At 36.9% G+C, this 24,220-nt stretch overlaps 2 protein-coding genes across 7 annotated transcripts in view; one reads left to right on the forward strand and one right to left on the reverse strand.

Moving 5' to 3' along the window:
• The first annotated feature begins 644 nt into the window (after positions 1-644).
• LOC103712217 (uncharacterized) lies at positions 645-11,565 on the forward strand. The gene is made up of 9 exons (XM_089927954.1): positions 645-1,007; positions 4,264-4,328; positions 6,361-6,409; positions 7,742-7,836; positions 8,227-8,312; positions 8,424-8,483; positions 8,552-8,633; positions 10,883-10,996; positions 11,071-11,565. Exons 1-9 carry the CDS (start codon positions 821-823, stop codon positions 11,239-11,241), a joined length of 909 nt encoding a protein of 302 aa, XP_089784080.1. The 5' UTR covers positions 645-820; the 3' UTR covers positions 11,242-11,565.
• Positions 11,566-13,023: 1,458 nt separating this feature from the next.
• Positions 13,024-24,220, reverse strand: part of LOC103712257 (protein PAF1 homolog) — a 28,626-nt gene continuing 17,429 nt past the window's right edge. Inside the window, exons 12-15 of one of the 6 annotated variants that reach the window (XR_016398778.1) lie at positions 21,222-21,543; positions 19,912-19,982; positions 19,200-19,241; positions 13,024-13,464 (exon numbers count right to left, since the gene is read on the reverse strand). Coding sequence is in view for 1 of the 6 variants with exons in the window: in XM_026806622.4 (XP_026662423.4) it covers positions 21,415-21,543 (129 nt within the window). In the remaining 5 variants the exon portion in view is untranslated. Of the gene's footprint in view, positions 13,465-16,740; positions 19,983-21,093; positions 21,544-24,220 lie in introns of those variants that run through there. The other 5 variants (XR_016398779.1, XR_016398777.1, XR_016398775.1 and 2 more) reach the window with 5 other exon arrangements.

Raw genomic sequence — 24,220 nt, forward strand, 5'->3', positions numbered from 1 at the left:
GGCAGGCGAACAAAACTACAGACTGGATCATCTCCTTCGCAGCTCACTGCTCAGAAGAGGTTCTTTGGACGTGTTTTGTAGATGCCCAATCCTTACGCCATTTCCTTTCCATCGACTCTGTTGGTAGTACTCACTCTAGAGCAATGTGAGCCGTCATTGTACCAAAAAAAATCATTTTATAGTCTCTCAATTTAATTAAAAAATAATTAAATTATATATATATATATATATATATATATATATATATATATATATATATATATATATATATATATATATATATATATATATATATATATATGCTCTACCCTTATAAGTGCGGGTGTTGTGGAGTTCATGCAAAGTTTTATGTGATACTCTTACCTTATAAGTTTGCAGGAAACCTTATTTTTAGTATATATAGTTGAATAGTTTAGGAGTTTCTTCTGACCCAACATGCCCAGACCCAATTTTGGGATGGGCTATTCTGTAACTTGACCCTCTTAGATTGATGACACTAGATCCATGATCCAAGGCCTGATGGCAAATTAAAAGAATACTATATGGACTGGGTAAAAAGAATTAGACTAAATTAGATCCCTGATTGGAGAAAGAGCCAAAGAGGTAAGCAAAAAACCACAAATAAAACCGGACGGCGGATCGATAAGTCTCTATACTAGTGGTCGAGTCACGACGCAAAGAAGCCAGATCTTTTCCATCTCTCCCAAACTATAACATCGATAGGCGGCCGGCGCTTCCGCCTCCTCGCGTCCTCTTCCTCCCCCGGCTCCGAAGAACCCTCGATCTTTCTTTGTTCTCTTCTCGCGATCTCGCGGGGGCGATGGTGGGGGCGGCGGAGGAGGCGCAGCTGAACCGCCTCGAGAGCCAGGTCGACAATGGCGGCGGCGGGGCGCGGGAGTACCTCTGCCTCGTCCGCAAGCTCAAGGCCCGGCGATCGGAGAAGGTTCTCAAGCATGGTCTCTCCATCTTGAACGACCCCAAGTCTCGATCCAGGCTTGCAGGAGACGGTTAGTTCGATTTTTTATCCGTATTCAGGATTGGTGCTTATCTGGGATCTGTTTTGCATTGATTGTTTGGAATTTGGAGTGATTGAGAAATTTCTGCAGGTGGCGCTTGTTTATTGTGAGGATCTGAGATTCGGTTTTTTGTTTTGTTATGATTAACCCTGTTTGTTGTACAGATTTGAAAAGGTTCTGTTTGGGGTCTGTTAAAGTAGAACGGAAAGTCTTTACGTTTTAAATTTATGTTATGTTGTGATTTCTCTGCATTGTTATGAAGTTTGCTATTTGATCTGTAGACTTGGGTTATTGTATTGGATTTTGGGTTGTTTCTGCGAATTGGATACGATTTTCTACGGACGAAAACTGGATCATCAGTTTCCTTCGCAACTGATGGAAGTTTCGTTACATTTTTTTCTTCAGATGTTAGGTGTAAAATTAATTGATGATTATAGAGAAATGCCTTTCGTATTTGTGATTTGGGGCATATGCTTGTGTATCTGGATTTGTTGATTAATAGTCATGCTTTGTTATTTGAATTATGGATTATGTATGATGGAGGAATCTTTTGGTTTTTGATGAGTTAATAAATTTTTGAAACTATATGACATGCTAGTGACGATGAAGTCTTTTGAAGGCACCTTTGGGTCATGTTTTATGTTTTATAATTACAAACGTCCGAGCCCATTTATCCTCACCCATTATTCCCTTCTAACTATTTTAGTCTAATGCCCTAGAATTTGGACAGCCATGACTCAATATATCTAGCTGTCTATTGTTTCTACTGATATTGTTGTGATGTTAATGATGAGTCCAATATTAACATCGTAAGCATTAACAACTATCCGTTATATGATGCTTCCTAGACTGTTTAAATGATTATAATAAATTCTCCTTAATATCCTTTGGTTTCCATTTTTCCAATTTCTAATTACTTTTAGAGGCTTTGATGCGCTAATCTATTAATTCGTCGGCTGGTTATGAAGGAACAAAAGAGAAAATAACATATACTTGAGGAACGAGCTTGGGAGTGCGCTTATGGAAATGTTTTGGAGGAAAGGGACCCCTATTTAGGCGAGAATTAAATTTTTATGTGCCACATCCTTGCTGGTCCCAGGTTGGCATGGGAAAATACTATACATACCATGTCGTGCTTGTTATGTGCCCAATAAATATCAGACTAGAATCCTTGAAAACAGAATTTAATTGGATCTACCACCCTTATTTTAAGAAGTCTCCGTGTGAGGACATAGGCACCCTTAATTGGACTGCTTCTTGTAGCTTCCTGCCCGACTCCTTTTCAAACAATTTTAGAAGGATGAAGGAGGAACTAGGAAATAAAAATCGGGACATATCATTTCCATAGAGATGGTTAATGACTCATATCATTAAAATCCTCTCATTGACCCCTATTCTTTGTATTGTTGAGTGATGTGGATTCAAAAAATTGGTTTCATAGTCCATATGCCTTGTGCAGAGGACATGAACTTTTTTGGCAAGGAAAGTGGTGAGAAGGCATGGTGAGAAGGAATGGGCAAGGGAGCTCTTGAGAGAGCGGCCGATCGTTGTTTGCGTTACCTATAGCAATTGTAAACTAGGTTGGCCAAACAAAAGAAGTAAATAGAATAATTTTGTTCAAGTTGACCTTGGATTATAGCAATTGGCTAAGGAGTTTGTGCGAGATGTATATTTCTGATGCTTAAATGGAGGGAATCAATTCAGTAACGTAAAAAATTTGGAGAATATAGCATATGAGGTCCTATTGTTCTTAAATACTTTCAAGGTCTTGTCCTCTTGGACCAGCTCTTATTTACTTATAGTTTTAGCAAACTTGGAGAATTAGGTTTTATGTAACCAAAATGACCCCCCCATTTGATGTGTAACATCTAAGTTTAATTGAAAGTTATTTTAGCTAAACCAATCTGCAAATGAGTGGCTGATGCTAGCATTAATCCATGGCTTATGGTACCTTGGCATGCACATGCATGAACATGCTTACTTTTACATCAAAAGAGGCATGAAGGAAGCTGATATTGAAGTATTGTTTGTTGATGCAACTTGCGATAGGGGATCATATAGAATGTTTTGCCAAGATTTACTCCTAAAGCAGAATAAGATGGACATGCTTTGATGTATGTGGCTTGAGTAGGAAAAACAAACTTAAAAATATGTAGATCCAAGAAAATATTGGCTTAGTTCTGGTAGTGATGAAGAATTTATTATGGTTGTATTGCAATGTAAAATTTGTGGTAGGCATATAGAATATTGGATAATGGTTGAGTAGGACGGCTTTTATAAGGAAGACATGGATAATGGTTGAGTAGGAGTCATTACAAACGTCGGCGGAACTGATACCGGGCACCGTACCGGTTGTCCGGCGGGATGAGTTGGTACGAACCCGTGCTGTGCCGTGCCGGACCCATACTGACATAGTAGAAGAGACGGAGGAGAGGAAGAACAAGAGAGAAAAAGAGGAAGAGAGAGCCGACCGGCCTCTCTCTTCCTTCCTCCCCCTCCCCCCTCTCTCTCTCTTTTCCTCTTTTTCCTTCTTGTTCTCCTTCAGCGACGGTGTCTTGGTTTCAATGCTGGAACTGTTCCAGTCCACCATCGGTACGGCCCGGGACGCCTTAAATGGGCGGTTTGGGACGGCTCCGCAGACCTTGATTACAAAAATATGGATGGGTAGTGCAAAAAGGTTTGGACATGCTCAAAATGATTGATAGATTTGAATGAAAAGGTGGAATGATTATTCTAGTAAGCCGATGGCTAGGTGGCTATGGTTGTGGTCCCAGGAGTGACTTTATTTTATTTGACATATCTTTGCTAGGCCTATGAATACCTCCATTATGCACATAAATCATTTTTAACTCCCTAATGATATTTTGGGTGGTAATCCATCCCTGTTTCTAAAAGAAGAGAAAACTCCAAAATGATATTAATCCTGCAATTTGATAAACAAAACAGTTGTCATTGCCAAGTTGGTTATTAATTTTTAGTTTGCAAACAAGTGTTATGCTCCAAATTTGTTTCAATTGCAAAGATGAGCCTTGTCAGAGTTGAGTCATCATTACATGTATTGCATTTTCATCCTTGTTTTGTTATTCACATATACACGTATATGCATGTACCTGTGTATGCAGATATATACATGCAGATATACATATGTTTGATTTGTTTACTTCCATATAATCACAACCAATCATCTATTAGCCGCTTTTCAGGCAGATATGGTTAGAAACTCAGAATAGTCTGTCTATTAATGCAGAATGGACTCTTTATGAGCAGGTGGCTGTTGCGGCTATGGATTGCCAGAGGCTAGATGTTGCAAAGGTGGTGCCTTAATCCTAAATTCTGTTTTGCTCTTTTCTATTTTTTATTTTTTTTTGAAGTTCTTTCTTTCTTTATGCAGACTACATAAGGGAGAATATTTTTATATGGTTTGTTCAATGAATTTTTTTTTTCTTTTTCATAAGTGAGCACTAATTATTTCTTTGTACAAAGAAAGTGTTGTTATATTAATATCACATATTTATCTTTTGAAATTTTAATTAAATTGAATCTATCAGAGGATTTTCTGTCAACAAGGCTTATTTATCCTTCATGGGTTTTTTCATAAGAAAAATTAAGTCATTGTTTCATTGTTTTGGTCTGTTAATATATAATAGCCAAGGCCTATAGTTTTTGATTTGATTCATCTAGATGATCTTGCTAGTTCCTTCTTGTCCATTTATAGACAAATAATTGATACAAAAATATATGGAACTAGGTTATGTGACTGTGTTAGTACATGGTATAATGATTATTTGTGAAGGAATTTGCTGTCTTGTTGATTAGCTGAATGTAAGGATATGGAAGAGCAGGTAGATAGAAGTGTAGGGTGAGTTGGCAATAAATGGCAATATGCCTAGCAATCTAAACAATACTTTGATTATTAGCAATATGTGTTACTCTCTGACCATGCCGTACCGTAAGGTATTGGGTGCACCGTACCGTACCAGTTCAGTACCGATACCGATAGCATACCGACCCTCGATATGCCAAAAAAAATTTATACCGTACCGTACCAATACTATACTAGTGTGGCACCGGTACGGGGTTCGGTACTGGTACGGCGAACCTTGTCTCTAATAGACATGTTAGGAAAACTGAGACCAGGAAAACTTTGTTGAACTCTAAGTCATGGTGAAGCTCTCAACATTATTGCACAGGAGATAATATGTTCCTTATCCCTTGCCAACAAAAGCTAGTTGTAGAATTCTGATCATTAGGATTTTTATCTTGATTAGCACTGGTAAGGCCCTAAATACAGGAGGTAAAAGCAGAGAGAAGAGTAGCTAATGTCACAAAGATGTCGAAGAATGTCGCAAGAGGGTGAAATAGTGATTGGAGCAAGGAATATTGACGAACTCACTATTAGCACTAATTACATTATGTCCATCTGCAACATGGTCCAATAAAAGAGGCCATAATAAAATCTGGTGATACTATGAACAACTCACTGCTAATGGAATAAAGGTTTAGATAAGTCAACTTCATTGGCAATGTGAATATCATTCTAGCATGCAGAACTTATTAGAGTGGAGTATTTTAATTAGATGACTGGTACCTTGTACCCCCTTGGGAAAATTAGGCAACTTTGATATCCAAATATAATTAAGAGAGCCAGATCTCTTTGCTGCAAATTAATATTGGAGGGTTGCTTTAGACGGAGGAAGTACTGGCACCAACAAGGATCATATCTACAATAGTGAGTGGTGAAAACATGTTGGTAATGTATGTGAAGAGTGTTACTCATGATAGCTTTTACATAAACCAGCATCCAGAATAAGCTAGCTAAATTGCTAAAACGCTGAAATTATGCATTTGGAGCATGCTTGAGCTCATAATAACTTCACTGGAGTGGTAGTTAATGTATCTATTGGACCAACCATGCAAAATTGTGTTGGTTTTATAAAGCACATATGTAATATGTAACTACAATCAACTTTGTTCGGAAATATATTCATGCATGATATTTTCTGATTTTTACAAATTCATTTCATATGCTCAGTCACTGTCACCGAAGCCATTTCTCATGAAGAAGCCTGTTTAAGAAGGTCCAATAGAAGAATGAGTAGAATGTCAATAACCAGTCAGCTTTCTTTTGACTATTTTGATGCCTTGCCATGGAAAGTCTCTTATGGTTTATCGGTATTGTTTTGTGAGGACTTGGCAGCAGCATGTACCCTACAGTAAATTCGCCATCTTTATTGTAGAAGTTTCAACTATACTATCAGATTTTCTGCGGTCCTATTATCAGACCATTTTTATGTTATTCTACTAATTCAGCAGACATGATATACTTTTAATTCTTGTTTTGCAGGATTGTGTTGCTACCCTCTCCAAGAAATTTACAGGGAGTTTGAGAGTTGGTAAGTACTGTTGTACATATGCTTTATGCTGTATTTACCAGAGCAATCAACTTAAGCTATGTACAGTCATAAAATAGACGAACTTCATAGAATAAAATCACTTCATAAGCATTGCCGAATGGAACTTGCTTGTTTTGTTTGTCTCTTTGTAGATCCTGTCCAGGGGATTGAGATGACTGTGGTAGACCTCACGTTGTTGTGTATGTGATTTATAAATTATAGCTAATATGTTTCTCATCACGTCAAAGACAAATGGGCCTGTATATCTTATAAAGCATTACATCTTTTGGAAGTCATATTTAATGTATCCATACTCTAACCATAACTAGTTAGTTAAGTTCTTCAATGACCTAATTGTTCCTATTATATATAGCCCTATATTTGATTTTGAGATACATGGGAAATGGAGGTAGTTTCGGTTCTTAAATTATTTTAAAGATAAGATAGTTGATAAAGGTTCTTTTTTTTTTAATCTCTTATACAATGTATCAGGTATTGTAGGAATAAGAGATGATAAAGGGATTAGAGTCCATCTTATTCTTTTTGTGGATTCATGATTATTGAACCGCTGGCTTATGTTTATCTAAGTTCTTACACCACTTTGGATCTCAATGAGTCTTTTCTGGCTCGCTTTCTTCTTATGATGTAGTTGCTTATGCTGTTAGATTGTTGTTGTAAATAATTCTGCACCCTTGTAGTGGGTTTCATGGCATAGTGTTCTAATGTTTTGCCAGCTAAAACTGTGTATTGCACTCTCAATTGGTTAATCATTGTGGCTATTCTGTACTCTCTTTAAGATATTATGAAAAATATGAACAATCTGTTAGTTACAAACTTCATGTGACTACTATGAAAACTGAATAAATTTTTAAGAGAACCCTTCAGCAAAAATACGGAGAAATAATAAGAAAATATGTCAATAAGTAGAAATACTCCGGTAGACTGGATAAAGATCCACAATAAGTCAAAGATTTACTATTTTGAGGTTGAATGCTCAGATATATGTTATTAGATCATAAAGAATGTCCTATAGAACAGTAACAGATTGAGTCTCAATAAGGTCCCAACCTAATAATGCGTGTATGTATGCATACTTCAATGTCTTGACTAAAGAGTATATCTAAGTACATACATACACATATATGGTTTAGGATTTAGTGTTTTGGGCATTGCAGCTCATGCAGAAAACATATGATTGCTTTATCCTACTGGCAGTAGGCACCAAGATAATGAAAAACTGCACTATACATAATAGGTCTATTTAAGTTTATGTGCAGGGTTATACTTGTTTCAGGCTAAGCCGCTTCTGGACTTTTTTTGGATAATTTTCAGGCAGATTAGAAGCAATGCTGCTTGAAGCGAAGGGAGCATGGGCTGATGCAGAAAAAGCTTATGCACGTCTTCTAGAGGATAATCCTCTTGATGAGGTAGGTTAATGTTTTTGTTGTTTGTTATTATTTTTTTCATTTTAGAGCTGGTGATGGTCCTAAGCCCAAATAAGAGTGGGAATGTTAATATTAGTTTGTTGCCTGGAAATGTATATAAAAAATTGCAACTTTGAATTATATTCTGATCTGTATGTAGATAATTGAAAATGCTTGTTGTAATGGAAATGCAGCCCTTAATTGATTAATGTCTAAGCACAATTAAAAAAAGGCAAAGCCAACTTGTCAGAATACGAGTTTCTGTTGTCCCCAATTAAATTTGTGGTTACCTTTTAAATACGTTTTCCTTATCTCCTACTCATGTGCTTTGCTTTGATCTTTTCAATTATTAAAACTTTAATATATAAAAGCTCAAAAATCTTTCTTTTGTAGATGATGCATAAGAGGAAGGTTGCTATGGCAAAGGCACAAGGAAATATCTCAGCTGCTATTGATTTTCTAAATAAGTACCTTGAAATGTAAGGATCAGTTTATGTCTAATCTACAACTATTTTGAATCTTTTTGTTAATTCATGGGGGAACTATTTGCACTATGCATAGATAACTGAAGTATTTGGATCTTTTCCCAGATTTATGGCTGATCATGATGCTTGGAGAGAACTTGCTGAAATTTACGTATCCCTACAAATGTGAGGCATCTTGATTGTCATTGCAACATCTTGTTCTAAGTTTTGCTAAGCTCTGTCTCCCTTATCAGGTACAAGCAAGCAGCCTTTTGTTATGAGGAGCTAATACTATCTCAACCAACAGTTCCTCTATATCATCTGGCTTATGCAGAGGCAAGTGGCCTACCATTAGTATCTTCTAATATTCTTAAGGTTCCTACACCATGATTGTTGAAAATGACTGCATCATGCAGCTACTATTTCTTTCTTATTTCACTCTTGTCCCATCAATACTATCTCAACCAACAGTTCCTCTATATCATCTGGCTTATGCAGAGGCAAGTGGCCTACCATTAGTATCTTCTAATATTCTTAAGGTTCCTACACCATGATTGTTGAAAATGACTGCATCATGCAGCTACTATTTCTTTCTTATTTCACTCTTGTCCCATCATTACTGTTAGATCTCCAAAACATTGGAGTTGATTTTTCATCATGTACATTAATCGATATTTTTTCTTTCTTTGTTTGTTTTTTCTGGTGTATGCATGTTTTTGTTTTTTTTGGGGTGGGGTGGGGTGGGGTGGGGGGTAGTAAACCTAGTCTAGATTAGCTATAAAATTGAAAAGAAATATACAACAAAACATATCCATGTTCATGAAAGAAAAGGAAGAAAAAATCAAAACCTTAACATCTGGTGAAAGAAGGGAAAAATGAACAAAGGAAGGGAAGTTTGAATATATGCTATAAAAAAAAAATCATCTGTTAGTAGGGTAGTTCCTTCTAGGTTCATCCAGTAAGATGATATTCCAGCTAATTAGTAAACACAGCATGAAGGTTTAGGACACGCTTGGAGCCTTGCATGTAATAGAGGACCATATGCTATAAGTTCTCCAAGCAAGAAACTACTTTTATAATGTATCTTCCAGGCATAAAGCAAAATTAGTTCTAGAATTGTTGATATTTTTTTGAGTTTTATATGTTTATTGTCCTTCTTCTGTAACTATATACTGTGAATTACTATGATTTTGTTTAGAGAAGTGGGTGTGGGTCAAGATTTGTAACTTGGGCCTTTGAGGTGGGCACTTGTAAATATGCTTCTTTCTCATGTTCATCAAATATGAAATAGTCGAGACCAAAAAAAAAAAAAATTACTTGTAAGTGGTAATATTAGTGAAATTCATAATAAACATGAATCATCTTACTCGTGTGCTTTAATGCTGACATGTTGATGAATCATCTTGTTTTTGGAGGTTAGGATTTTTCTTCCTTTTTTTTTATAATGTAGCAGCATAGTTGTTTTCTAAATTCAATTCCACTTCATTCATTGAAAAAAATTGCTTTTGTACTTTGTTCTTCTTTCTCTTGACAGAAGGTTTTCAGTTTGTGATTTTCTACCTAAATTTGCTCTGTAACATCCTTTGTCCTGCTTCCTCTTCTTTTCATTCCTCTTTCCAATGAAAAAACAATCATCTATATACATTGTAGAAATGATGTGCTCCCATCACCCACCTTTTCTTGCACTTCAAGAATGCTTCATTGATGCACATGACTTCTTCTGAAATTTGATGTTGCCTGGATATTCCTTGCAATTTATATCTCAATAGTCAATACCCACCTACCAGTATTCTAGGTTGTATGGTAGGCCCTTTTTGCCCAAAGTTGAATTTGACTAGACAAGCTCAAGAACATTTCACAGAGAGCTGATATAGGTTGAAGGCAATTAATTTTCAGCCTTATGCAGATGTTGTATGGTGTTGGTTTGGTTCAGAATATTGGATGGTCACAACTCACCTTTTCTAATATTAGCAGTTAGTGTGAACTGAGCTGAGATCCTTTGGGTCGGTGGGACTTGGATCCCTCCTGCTTTTGGGGAAAAAAAGAAAGAAAAGAAAAAGGGTTTTCTGCACAGGGTGCATCTGACATTGGCTGGGCAGATGACATGTACTTGCGCATCAACAGAACACACGGCCTTGGCCATATTGTTTTACTAGGGTGACACAGCTGCTGTGGAAGATTGGGTCCTTGTTAGTTGCTTTAGGTCTGGGCAGTTATAACCTACATCAGTTGTGAAAAGTGGTAATATATTTTTTGCTTAATGGAGATTGCTTCCATTGCTTATGAAAATTTGGGTTGATCTCTATAAAAACTAGTTCATTCATGTGCTTATAACTGCTATAGTCTAGCAAACAAGATGGACTAAAATAGGTTCATCGATGGATTTCCTACTCTCTCTCTCTCTCTCTCTCTCTCTCTCTCTCTATATATATATATATATATATATATAATGCGGAATGGGTTCTGGAATCCATGTTTCTTAGTTTACTTTATGCTTGTTTTGTCAGTTGCTTAGAATGTACCAAAAAAGGTGCGCTATTTTTGTTGGGTTAACTCTTAATGCTGTAAATCCCTTTTACTGTTAGGTACTTTATACTATGGGTGGTTTGGAAAATCTTCAGGCAGCCAAGAAGTACTATGCGTCCACCATTACCTTGACTGGAGGCAAGAACACCAGAGCTCTCTATGGAGTATGCTTGGTAAGATATCCTGGATACGTCTCACATGGTTTCTCTCCATCATGATTAGTGATATATTTTCTCAATTTCTTCAGTGTAGTGTTGCCATCAATCAGCTGACCAAGGGGCGGAACAAGGAAGAGAAAGAGAGCTCTGAGCTGCAATCTCTTGCTGCAGAGGCTTTATTGAAAGATTACAAGCATAGGGCACCTGAAAAGCTACGTCTTCTTACCGCCATGCTGAAGAACATGAAACTCGTCTCTTGATTCTGATTTTTTTTTTTTCAAAAAATAACATTGACGACCTGGTTGCTCCAATTCAGCAATTGCATAGGAACCATTGTGAAAGTACGGTGCTTAGTGCTTAATTTTCTTTACCGAGGGTATTTTTCTGTTTCTTGTCCCCTTGATCCAGGGATGTCTTGTATAATTCTAATATATTCATATATATATATATATATATATATATATATATATATATATATATATATATATATATATATTTATGTGCAAACATGAAATATTATCCAACCATGCTGCATCAGCTATATCATTCCAGATTAGTAAATTTCCCTTTACAGGTATAATGATTTCGTCGGGCATGGTTCGTGGGGTGCTCTACATAATTGTCATGATTGAATATTTAGTACATATCAGCCTTGTATTCTTAGCAGCATGATTTCACCAAACCAGGTGATGAGAAGCTTGTGATATAAAAACCAATATGAACTTTTATGATGAAGATGATTGACAAGTGAAAAAGGATGGAAGAGGAGGAGGGGCTGGCCGGCTCGAGACCTGGTGGCCAGCGGATCCGACTTTGAGTCTCATGGATGGAATTAAGGGGACAATCTTAAAAAGAAGGGGATGGAGGAGCGGTGGCGGCAGCGAACCTTCTTACCGCCTTCCCCCTCTCCTTCAAGCTCTTCTCTCTTCCGCTAGTCATCTCCTGCAGACTTTTTGTTGATTCATAATTTTATGGTGGGTTTGCCTCCTCACCGGCACCCACCCGCTGTCTCGCCGCCGGTGGAGCCATGGCCGGCAGTTTTCCTGGGCTGGATTCATCTCCTCGCTTATGGCAACCATGGCCGGAAGCTTGCAAGGCGTTTGAAAGCTGCTTACTATGCCCTTTTAATACCTGTTCGAATTAGGTCATACATCTCGGCTTCCTAGCGTTGTAGTAGTCTAATAAAACGGATGTAATTAAAACAAAAAAGCAATGTAATTACGGATCCATTTGACCTCCCTCAACATTCCAAATAACGCCATTCAAAAGGTAATCACGGTGTACATCCAAATATGCTAGCACGAATTTTTCCATTTTGAACTTCAGATGTAACAATGATAGCCATGACAAGCGTCTTTTACTGCATGGATCTATGAACTGGCCTGCCATTGACCGATAGCCGGATGTCCCGCACGAATGTCTATCTACAAGGCAGAGCAACATATTTAGTTTTGCAGGTTAGTTCCTTCTATCTTTTAGTTTTGCAGCCACATTTGCAGACGCTGACCAGATACCGATATAAAAACGAAAGAAATCATTAAGCTCAGGCTTGCTCATATTTCCAGTCCACAGATAACCACTGACAGAAAAAATGGTTAGCATTTCAGGGTGAAGACACACAAAGTGGCGCAGAACCTCAACTTAAAAGAGTTTCCAGAAGACAGACCACTTGCCAGTGAATCTCCCTGGATGTTTATTAAACCTACAGATTGAAGCCATAACACCGACATTATCCCTCGAGTTCAGGAAAAACTGAGAGTTGAGCAAGTTTTTCTGGGCATGGGGGTGGAGCATTTTCTTCGCACCATCCTAACGAAGAGCTTGCCAAGATTTGTCTGTCATACTGCAGCAGCTTTGTAGATCCGGAGCAACCGTTTCAGAATTATGGATAGATCTCTATTTAAAACCTCAGAAAGCTGACTAAATAGGGAAATATTTAACAATCACAAGGCCATATTTCAGCTTAAGAGGATACAACCCACAAAAATGTCCGCAAGGCTTGTGCATTTTACTCAACCACACAAAGAAACACACTAGAAACTGCAGCTGGAATTCACTCTTCAATTGATCCATGAGAACCCAAGATATTTTATCCACTAAAATGAAAAATAATCATACAGTCAGTAGTAAACAGCTATTTATTAATGTAATTTCAATTCCAAACATAGTAAAATGCGCTGTGATATGAATAGTCCCTCCTGCAGTGATGTGAATCCCTTCTTCAACAAATGTTGCAAAGAAACGCAAATTTCTGATCTCTGAAAAGACCACCGCCGGAGTTATTCCAGGCTACTATGTCTGAAATTTCTGTTATGTGAGTTTGATGAATATTAGGGAACCAGTACTACACCACCAACCTCCAGTGATTGCAACATGATACACTGCATATTTGTGAAGACTAGCAGTTCTTTTCTGAAGGATCTTTCCGCCAAATTTCTCAACAAGTGTAATTATTTGGCTCAGAAAAAAGTCATGCCACATTTCTGCACAGGTTCCATCATATCATCACATGTACCAATAACATTAAGCTGGTTTAAAAACTATGAACATATCGAAGTCCCATAAAAATTTGGACATAAAACCATTTATGGATATTGGATAATGTTGTGAAGATCAGGATCGAGTTGTAAATTGTAGAAGGGGGCAGATCAGATTGAACCATGATCAGGTAGTAGAACATAAGATTCTTTCTGAATTCTTTTAGAACTTTTAGATATAAAAGAAATGTGAAAATTGAAGCATGAGTCAATTGTAAAGTAAAATGAATGGAGAATAAAAAGCGATACACTCAACTCGTCAATAGAGACCCCCGCATATGTAGTATGTCCAATGAAATAAATATTTTGTTTGGTTATTCAAAAAATTTATATACTATCTATCAATTTAATTAACCTTTTCGGTAGAATATTTTTTTAAGAAAATGTCAAGTTTTTAACATATGGCTGTAAAAATACAAATATTTGCAACTCATTTTTAAAGCTGAGGTCCAATAATCAAACTTGCTAATTTTACTACTTGACAATTGCTGGTGATAATTAATTAAAAGCCACATAGTCACATAAATTATACAAAATAGACCTACGCATGATTTAATATGCAATTAACATAATCAAACTGGATCTATGACCCAAAGGAATGAATAGTCCATTACGTGGATCTACATCTTGTGATCCTACACTAATCTTGATCCAGCGATGGGATCCAGAACATTTAGCACCATTTTAATCCGGATTGGAAGACATCAATCACAAATTCTAAGATTTTAACAACGATGATATCAAGCTTATAGAAGCCAATTGTGTAGGCGACACATACGAAGCTTCAATGCAGAACTAGAATAAGATTCTACCTAAAATCCCAAGAGGTTGCTGCATAACACTAGAAATGGCTTCTTAATCAACCCTAAATCACTGTGGTGGAGAATGATCATGTACCGTGCCACTGTAACAACTAACAGAGAACACCAGCTTTGCATGGTTGTCTGATATACCCTGTTTACAAGTGAGATTTACTATAGAAACTCAAAAATAAAAGACCTGAAATTTGATTAACAAACTATCAGACCTGATTGTTTGTAACTCATAATAAAGCATGCAATGAATACTGCCAGATGTATGCTGTTGGTGGTCCACCGTTTTGCTAAAAAAAACTGCCAGATGTATGCTATTGTAATCCGCATCACTCATGAAAGGCATTATGTAGAAGATAACTATCTGTACATTAGCTATTTTGTTCCCCTAATTTAGACGCAACTCTTCATAGAAAAGGTATTTTATGTAACTACAACTTTAGCAAATTCCTAATCTCTATTATCATAACGCAAACTCTAGGGTGCGTGTCTCCAACCCCTAAGTTCAACTCCACCAAGGTTCGCAGACCCTGTACCGGTACCATCCTATTATAGTATTGTTATGCCTAGTACAGGGTCTGATTCGACGTACCAAATATCGGTACACCCCCTGTACATATACCGGTTCGGTACCGGTATGATATAACACGAACGGTACAACTGGTACCAACCAGTACGGCAAACCTTGGACTCCACCCTCCTAGACTCCTAAAATCCTTATTTTTACTTTTTTAAGAGAAAAGGGCCATGAGGCTATCTGTTTCCAATCTCTAGCACATGCATTGCACGTGCAAAATATTAGCACATTCAACAATAGATATATATTCAATTAAGCAAAGGAGCTTGCCCCTTAAACTATTTTAGTGATTTGCTCATTCATGTTTAAGCAGGATAGTTTATGAAATATGAAATATGGTCTCATTATAGTAATTAACCAAATTTTGAACTTAAGCACCTTAAAAATTCCTGCAGCTGGATTTTTACAGGCCTACTCGCAAGTAGTTTAGCACTTGCAACAATTTCTTCTCTTTTGTCCAAATTATGAACTGATGGTCAGGGAAAAAGAAAATCACCTCCCATAATCACCTTCCCACTATGCTATCCTAAAGTTTCACATTGTGGTTCATTAGTTTGATTCTGCAGGAGATACATAGACGTTGCATCTACCTTCTTCAAATGAAATTGATGTCGAGTTCCTCCATTCATCAGGCAAATACTGCTTTTCACACCTAAGCAATCACCTTAGCAAATGTTATATGTATTTTCAAATTTCTGAAGTAAATGCCTCTTTAGATGTGTTATAAGCACCAAACAATTATGTTAGGACCAAGTTCTGACAATGTTGAAGTGTTCTAACAGAATCAGGGGCACAGCTGCCTTTATTAGCTTTCTTTAAAATCAGTTCAAAGGTTATGATTAGGCAAGTTAAATCAGAAGTTTGAATTAGGTTTCAGATTCTCTTCAATTTATGTAACATTCAGATCATTCCCCAAGAAAACAAAAACTAATGAAACTTCAATTTGCTTCCTAGTTCTCTTTTTAAGGATTTACCTATTCATTGATCATGGACTTGATTCAACATTTTCCCCTTTCTTTTTACTCAACCCTGATTTGCAAAGAATAGTTCTCTCCTTCGTGAATCTGGTTATCAAATCTAACATATTGAAATCATATCAGAACTGGAAGATCAATAATTTGAGAATCAGGTCATATTCTTCATTAGTGTGCTCACAGATTACAGATACAAAACATGACAAAAACTTCAACAACATGATGAGGAAAATGAGACTGTCAAGATCATGTTATGATGACTGAGGAGTGTTGTGATAGGACAGGAGAGAATTATACTTCTATAGTCTCTGTAGTCATAAGCTCAGTTTAAAGCTTAGGATCATTTTAAATTCACTAAGTTTAGTTTCCTCAGGTTCAAGTTGTCATAATCCATGTATGCAGGGGAAAGATCATCTCTAGAGATCAAGAATAAATGAATTTTCAATAAAATTTCAGTCTTCTCCCTCGCTCTTGTGTGGTGTTTTTCCCTTTTCAGACAGACTAGGTTCCCAAGTTCAAGAATTCAACTTATTCACTCTTCATTGCCTAGACTGAACTTTTTCCCCTTCTTCTCATGTGTAATTTTAAAAATCATTCATATTTCCCACCTAGGAATTTGACTCTCAGATCATTCAGAGGTTAAAAGAACTCCAGTATTACACCATTATATTGAAGAGAATAATTTTAGTTATGCTCTATAAAATAAGGTAAGGTCTTTTGCCCATCAAAGACAACGATAGCAAGTTTGATAGTTAGGAAACTAAATAAAAAATAAAAAAAACATTAAAACCATTAAGAACATCTACATGATAGTAGCCATGCTTCATAATAATTCATAATCATGAAAGTAGTGAATTACTTGCAAAAATTGTGAATTCTGGCGCGCACCGACAAGGGAAAATCGGAGAGGGAGGGGGAGAGGGAGAAGGAAAGGGAGAGGGAGAGGGAGAGGAAGAGAGGAAGAAAGAAAGAGGCCGAGAGAGGCGGAGGAGGGTTGAAAGCCCTCGTCAGCCCTCCTCCATGTGGGGTTCCCCTATTTCGAACGAAGTAAGATTTTTTTTTTTTAATTTTCTCGATTTAAACTGAAGTCGGCAATTATTTTCCGATTTAAACTTAAGTCGGCAATTGCCAACATCAGTTTAAATAGGGAAAATAAACAAAGGCCCCCTGTTTCATTCGAAATAGGGGAACCCCGCGCAAAGGAGGACCAATAAGGGCTTCCAACCCTCCACCTCTCTCGGCCTCTCTCCCACCTCCCTCTCCCTCCCTTCCCCCCTCTCCCTCTCCATCCCTCCTCTCTATCTCTCTTTTCCTATCTCACCTTCCCCCTCTCCCTCTCCCTCCCTCACTGGATTTCTTCAATTGAGGGTTGGAACAGTGACGGTCCACCCTTGGTACGATTTGATACGCTGGGGTGGTACCGCATTTCATGACGTATATGTAATATAGAAATTTAAAACTTGATTTAAACCTCTCAAAAATTCATTGCCTTTCAAATTATGATAGAAAAACATATCAAAAGAATTAAAGTTGAAAATCTACTATGTTGCTTTCTGGAAAATGTAATTGTCTAATCCGCTTTCATATGTGATAATGCGCAATGCTATTAGATCAAAAATTTGTGAATCTGTTTGTGGATACGATAATTCTGAGGGATATGGATCGTATCGAACAAATGAAACTGTCAAGTACAAGGTGTAGTGTACCATACCAATAGGGTACTGAGATAGCACAACCCCCAACACCAAGTGTTGGTACCGAGGCATGTACTATACCAATACTCAATACAAGATATGTTGATTGGCTACAAGTACAGGGCCTAGTACTCGGATTGCAAACCATAGTTAATAGTTAGTATTATATCATATCTTGAACATGAATTACGAGTAGGACATGATCAGCATAAAAATAAGCAACTTTAACAAAAAGATAATTAAGAAATGAAGTTTGATCAAATAGTATGACAAAGTTATCACCAAGAATTTATTTTGATGCAACTATGCAAGGTTTTAAATCTCATAGAAGCGGGATGTCATATTTTCTCCATGAAACAGGACATCTTGCTATTCTGCCCCTCCCGACAGCTGGTCAAACATACCAGTCTCATCTCTCTCCCCTTCTTCTTTCCTTTATTTATTTCCTCCTTTGTTTGTTTCTTTTTCTTCTTTCTTTCCTTCTTTTCTTTCCTTTATTTCTTTCCTTTTCTATTTGTTTCTTTTTCTTCTATCTTTCCTTTCTTCCTTCTTTCCTTCCTTTTCTTTATTTATTTTTTTCCTTCTTTATTTGTTTCTTTTCCTTCTTTCTTTCCTTTTCTTCTTCCTTCTTCTTCTTCCTTTCTCTCCTTTCTTCCTTCTTTCCTTCCTTTCCTTTTTGTTTTCCTTCCCTTTCTTTCTTTCCTTTTTCTTCTTCTTTCTTTCCTTCCTTTTTTGCTTCTCCATTCCTTTCCTTTCTTTGTTTCATTTTCCTTCCTTCTTCCCTTCTTTCTTTTTTTCCTTTCCTTCTTCTTTCCTTTATTTCTTTCCTCTTTTTTCTTCTTTTCCTGCATGGATAGGTTTTGGAATCTCACCCCTATCCTAGTCCTATTTTCTCACAGGAATCAGATGAGATGGCCTAGACGCCCCTCGTCTTGCCAAGATTAAAAACATTGCAACTGAGCATGGTGCTTTTTAGAATACTTGACCATTTAAATATATTGTTGCTAATATTTATCATACTAAGTTCAAATTTGAGCCTCCCAACTTCCTTAGCATGTTTGGTATAACATCTTTCACTCATTTACCTACATAATTGTTTCCCAGTTACTCTATAAAGCCTCATTCAAAGTAGTTTCAAATTAATATACACCAAATATTATCTGATGTGCAAGAAAACTTACACCCATAGTATGCCGTACCGGCCCAAACCGGACGATACGGGGCATACCGTACCATACCGGTTTGGTGCCAAAAAAATATTGTATCGTACTGTACCGACACTGTGCTAGTGTGGCACCGGTACGGAGTCCGGTATCGAGACGGCGAACCTTGCTTACACCTTTTCAAGTTCATGAAAGTATATGTAATAATTTTTTTATTCAAATTACGGTTATACTACATGCTAAAGCAAGTTGCTAACAATATCCGTTAAGTGTAAGAAACACAAGACAACATATAGGATAATGTAAACACCTAAACAGGTGTTAAAATGAAAAACCTAAACAAGAAGGCCTATGCCCACACTTAAATGAATTGCAACTTAAATAGAAAATTATTAGTAAACATAAGCACAAATATCATCTTCAACATAATCATTTAAAAAAGGATTGCCAAGACTTTGCACCTGATGCCATTTTAATCCACGACAAACAAGAGTTACCTGCACCTAAGGTTACATAATTCAACACACTAGTTAGTTTGAGAAAAACAAACACAACACTACTAGCATCTAATGTTACAGAATATAAAGCATTTATTAGTTGTTGAAATAAGTGATTACTTTTGTACTCAAACAAAAAGAATAGAAAAAGAAACAACAGATAACAAGTCATCATATACAATGGATAAAGTTGAAGGCACTAATTTGATTTGATGCTGAGAAAGTTAGGACCACATAAGTTAACCTTAACACCAATCATGTGCCTGGTAGATTTAAAAAAAAAGAAGTTTCCAGCTGTGGGCCTTAGAAAGAATTACACTTAAGACCAAAAACATTCAGCCAGGCACTGCAACAAATGGTGCTACTTCAAGAAATGTTTTTGGCTTTTTCTGTAGTGCTTCTGGACCTTAATTGAAATAAATGCAGTATAATACATAAAGTATCATTTGTTTATAAAAAAGCAATGATATGTGATGTATGTCCAGCAGAGGTGACACTCCTGCTTAGTTTTCTACCACAAGACAATAAAAGGTCAAAACGATAAAACATCACAAAATAACTTAGTAGCATAGTAGTGCTTATGGGGTCTGACCTTCTTTAATGCATATCTAGTTGCTTGCTTAACATGTGTCATTGCAAGTTTGTTTCCATTAGAAGGCATCATACAGAGCAGTACCTTTTTACCATGCATCTGTCAGGCAAGTAAGTGCATGAAATGCCGCCCTGCACAATTGCAAGCTGAAGGGGCTGCAAAACTTGGGAAGTTAAGAAAGGGAGAGTGAAATATAATCAAAGGATTCTCTCAACTAAAACTCTAATACTCGGTAGGGTCATGAAAAATTCCCCTATATAATTGTTTCACTCATCCGGCCAGCTAATTTAGAAAGTATCAGAAGCCATGAATTGCTAGCATTAATTAAAAAGCCTGAAAAGAAAAATGATGAATCATTAACTAACAATTGTTACAAAAAAGTATACATATAATATGCATGTAACAGAATCATTGTTTTCAGGTTTCTACACATTTGATAGTCTTTACGATCCCTTGGTGAAGTCAAACAACTAAAAAACTATGCTTCACTATCCGAGACAAATAAATTTATTTCCAATAACACTCCATTACATTATCTATTTTTTCTTAAAAAACGCAAATTTATTGCTTTGTACTTTAAGAAACGTTCAAACTAGTAAACCTTACTCATTAAAGGTACATAATTCAGTAAAATTTGAAATCAGATTATCTTTGTTGCAAGAATCGGCAGGTGATTAAGAAATGACATGTAAAACCATGGTCGGCGGAACGTCCCGAACTGGACAGTTTGGATAGTATCGAGCCGTACTGGCCGTGGACCGATACGGTTCCGGTAACTGAAATGAAAAACTGTCGACGAAGGGGGAGGAGAAGGAAAGAGAGGAAGAGAGAGCGGGAGAGGGAGGGAGAAGGAGAGGAAGGAAGAGACAGGGCCGCGGAGGCTAGCGAGCCATGCGGATGAGGCAAACTTCACTTAAAAATCGCAAGATTAAAAAGGAGCCCCCTCCGAGGCCCTCGTTTCAAACAAAACAGGGGACCCGGAGGCGGAGACCCTTCTTCGCCTCCTCCGCGCGGCTTGCTAGCCTCCGCCATCCTCCTCTCTCCCTCACTCTCTCTTCCTTCTCTCTCTCTTTTCCTCTCTCCCATTCACCCTCTCCTCCGCCTCCTCTACTATGTAGATACGGGCCCAGCATGGAATGATATGGGGGCGAACCAACCCGTGCCGCTGAGCAACCAGTCCGGGCCCTGGTTTCGGCACAGCAGACCTTGTCTAAAACTATTAACAAGAGGCTCTAAAAGTTCACTGCATTTACATGAAACCAAGGGGAAAAAACAGAATAGGACATCTATTTATGAATAAACTCATGTAATGTTACAATTGTATATGCCTGCAAGATTTGAAAACAAGTTTCATTTATGACCACAAAAGGCAACCATCACTTGTGAGCACATGCCTTGTGATTGGAGCAAACAAATGGAGAAACACCACCACCTTGCCTTTTTTGACTTCTGCATTTAACATCCATGGTGGTCGATGTGCTTCACCTTGTGCTTCACCATCTCTGCCTGGATTAGCAATAGCCCAGTACTATACATCTCTGACAGATAAATATTCTTTAGATGAGGTGGTTGCCACATTGGTAGTAACTAATCATACATGTCTTCCTCCCCGCTGAACTGATCCATGTCATCCACTCGTGCAAGTTTATTCTGTCTTTCAAAGTCATCATCCCTTGAAAACCTTCCCCGCTTTAAACTCATGATATCCACTTGATCCTGAAAAATGCCGCGATACATATTGAGGATATAAGGAAGATAATTGTAAAATGAATCGTCAAAAACGAAAATATATATTCAGGCACAAGCATCTTACTTTACTTCTAATATCTTTTATTCCTAACATGCTCAGTGAATCAATGAACTAGAATTGCAGCAGCAATGGATAAGAAACAATATACTCGACTGAAAAAGATAAAAGAGAAAAGACTTCAAAACTAGCAGCAACCAGCTTCTATTAAAAAAAACCATCTCTAGGGACATAATTGAGAATTCAAATATCCTTAATAAAGTGCATGCGGCAAAACTACAAAAATTAACTAATGCTTTTCCTTATTTTGCATTAACGCTACCACATGGACAAACATCTAACAGTGTGAAGGGGCTTGTACATGAAACCAGATGGAAATACACATAACTACATCTATGACCACCTCCCTTATTGATATCATCACAATCTGTAAATACCACTCTTAACATGATCATTCAGTATATTGATCAATAAGAGTTTTATATTGAAAAAAATTTTGAAAGCCTCCGCTTGTACATGAAACCAGATGGAAATACACATAACTACATCTATGACCACCTCCCTTATTGATATCATCACAATCTGTAAATACCACTCTTAACATGATCATTCAGTATATTGATCAATAAGAGTTTTATATTGAAAAAAATTTTGAAAGCCTCCTTCCCCCCTTTCCACCACCACCACCGCACGCACACACACGCACGCAAATACAAACAAATACACCAGGCAACATGGCAAGCAGCTGCAAAAGTACATGCCATGATAACCACTTGTTTGGATTGTGAGGTATGACAGATTATATAGGATGCTGATTATATCAACTAAAATGTCAGACGTGTTGCCAAAATAAAGCCAGAGCAATGCACGATCCCAGAAAATCACTAAATTCGATATGAATCACTTTGGCCATTACGTGTAAGACTGGACAGAGTCCAAAAGCAAGATATGCCACATCCCAAAACCAAATCACGCTCCAAACCTTCAGAGGCTATAACTTGGTCATATGATGCCCAATTGAGAAGATTTTTTTTTTCAAATCAGTTTAACTTTTCGAGATCTACAACATAGTGCCAACCCCCTAGGAGATTAAAGCAGGCCGAAATCCCATTCTTTGGGCCCCAAAACGTGTCGATCAAACCGAAACTCTCCTTTTTGGGAAAGACTTTGACTAGCATATCTCTCAATCTAGGAAAAATTCAATGGAGTGATAGAAGGCAAAGTCGATGTAAGAGTTCAGATCTACTTTATGTAGGATTTTGATTTTTTTTGTGTTTATTTTCACTAGTCGTTTACTTTTGGAAATCTAGTCCTATTCAAACTAGAAGAGAAATCCAACCCCAATTGTACAATAGCGAAATTAACTATTGTTATAAATAAAGACTATGTACCTCAATTTTTGAATCATCAATCGTCAATGAAAGAAAAGAGGATCTAAACCCTACTTTCGCCAATTTTTCTATCTTTTTCTGAATTCTTTTTTGAGAGATTTGAGTTGAGTGAGTTAAGAGAATTCTTCCTTCTCAATCTTATCAGTGCATCACGAGGTCCTTGATGAATCAAATATAGACAACTAAAATCAAACAATTTGAGTTCAGTTATGATCTACAACAACATACTCCCACCTCAACTTTTGGGATTGGAGGATAAAGGTAGAAAGTGGTATGAATCAGACATTTCATTTTGCTTTTATTTCTTTTTATCTGTTAAATTTATATTTTCAATCCAGCTATAAAGCAGACACCATGTCATGAGGGCATGTGAAACACAACACTCAGATTTCTTAAAAATAACTCAATAATATTAGGAAAGGCCATGATAAACTAAGGTCTAGCATCACCACCCTCTCTTCCTCTGCAAAAGTTGCACATGCTGTTTGTGCTATATGAACCTTTATAAATATACTCTGCTTAATAGATGTGTCTTGTGTCAAAGAAACCTTGCTGAATCTATCTATTGATAATGCTTTATAAGACATCAAAAATGTGAGTTTCAATATCAATTCATGTAATTTAAAAAACAAAATATGATTTCAAAAAAATCTAATCCCAAATTCATTGGTTGATGAGATCAGGGTTATCGATCAAATATTGCTTCCCACGAGTCAGCCAATGCAATATGGAAATAAAATCCCAAATATCTCCTTGTTTGATAGGATCTAGTAACCCACCAAAATTTCGTCACTCTTCACCCACTCATGTGCATCGCATATACCATGCATATCACAACTATTCATCAAAAATACTCTTTCAACTTGAACCAATTACACACATTGCATCTAACAGCATCATTGCCCTTCATCAATTATTCCCTCCCCTAAATCAGCCATGCCATTGCACAAGCTAAATCCAACATCGTTAAAAAAAAAACAAGAAAAAAAAATCTATGGTTTGCGTAATCATAGCTATCCATCAAATGCCCTAAATTACAACCACTTGTCACTTTTCCTCTTGAATTCATGTGGTAAATAGTAGTTCAAGTTAACTGCATCTAAACCACAGATGTAACAACATAAATCTATAACCTATAAGTTAAATTTTAATAGATAGCCCAGAAAAATTTCTTGCAGCATGTTTCAAACTTCTGCGGAACTTCATAGAGAACATGAACGAATAAATGAATAGAGAACTTATGGAATGTAATATA

Source organism: Phoenix dactylifera, chromosome 16 (assembly GCF_051530095.1).
Source record: "Phoenix dactylifera cultivar Ajwa chromosome 16, Ajwa_hap1_PhDact_Kaust_v1.1, whole genome shotgun sequence".
NCBI lineage: Eukaryota > Viridiplantae > Streptophyta > Magnoliopsida > Arecales > Arecaceae > Phoenix > Phoenix dactylifera.

What these genes read in the sequence shown, in the direction of transcription:
- LOC103712217 (XM_089927954.1), top strand. Translation starts at nt 821, where the DNA reads ATGGTGGGGGCGGCGGAGGAGGCGCAGCTGAACCGCCTCGAGAGCCAG. An exon ending in AGAGGCTAGATGTTGCAAAG is followed by an intron (nt 4,329 to 6,360) that starts GTGGTGCCTTAA and finishes CTTGTTTTGCAG; the next exon opens with GATTGTGTTGCTACCCTCTC. An exon ending in TACAGGGAGTTTGAGAGTTG is followed by an intron (nt 6,410 to 7,741) that starts GTAAGTACTGTT and finishes GATAATTTTCAG; the next exon opens with GCAGATTAGAAGCAATGCTG.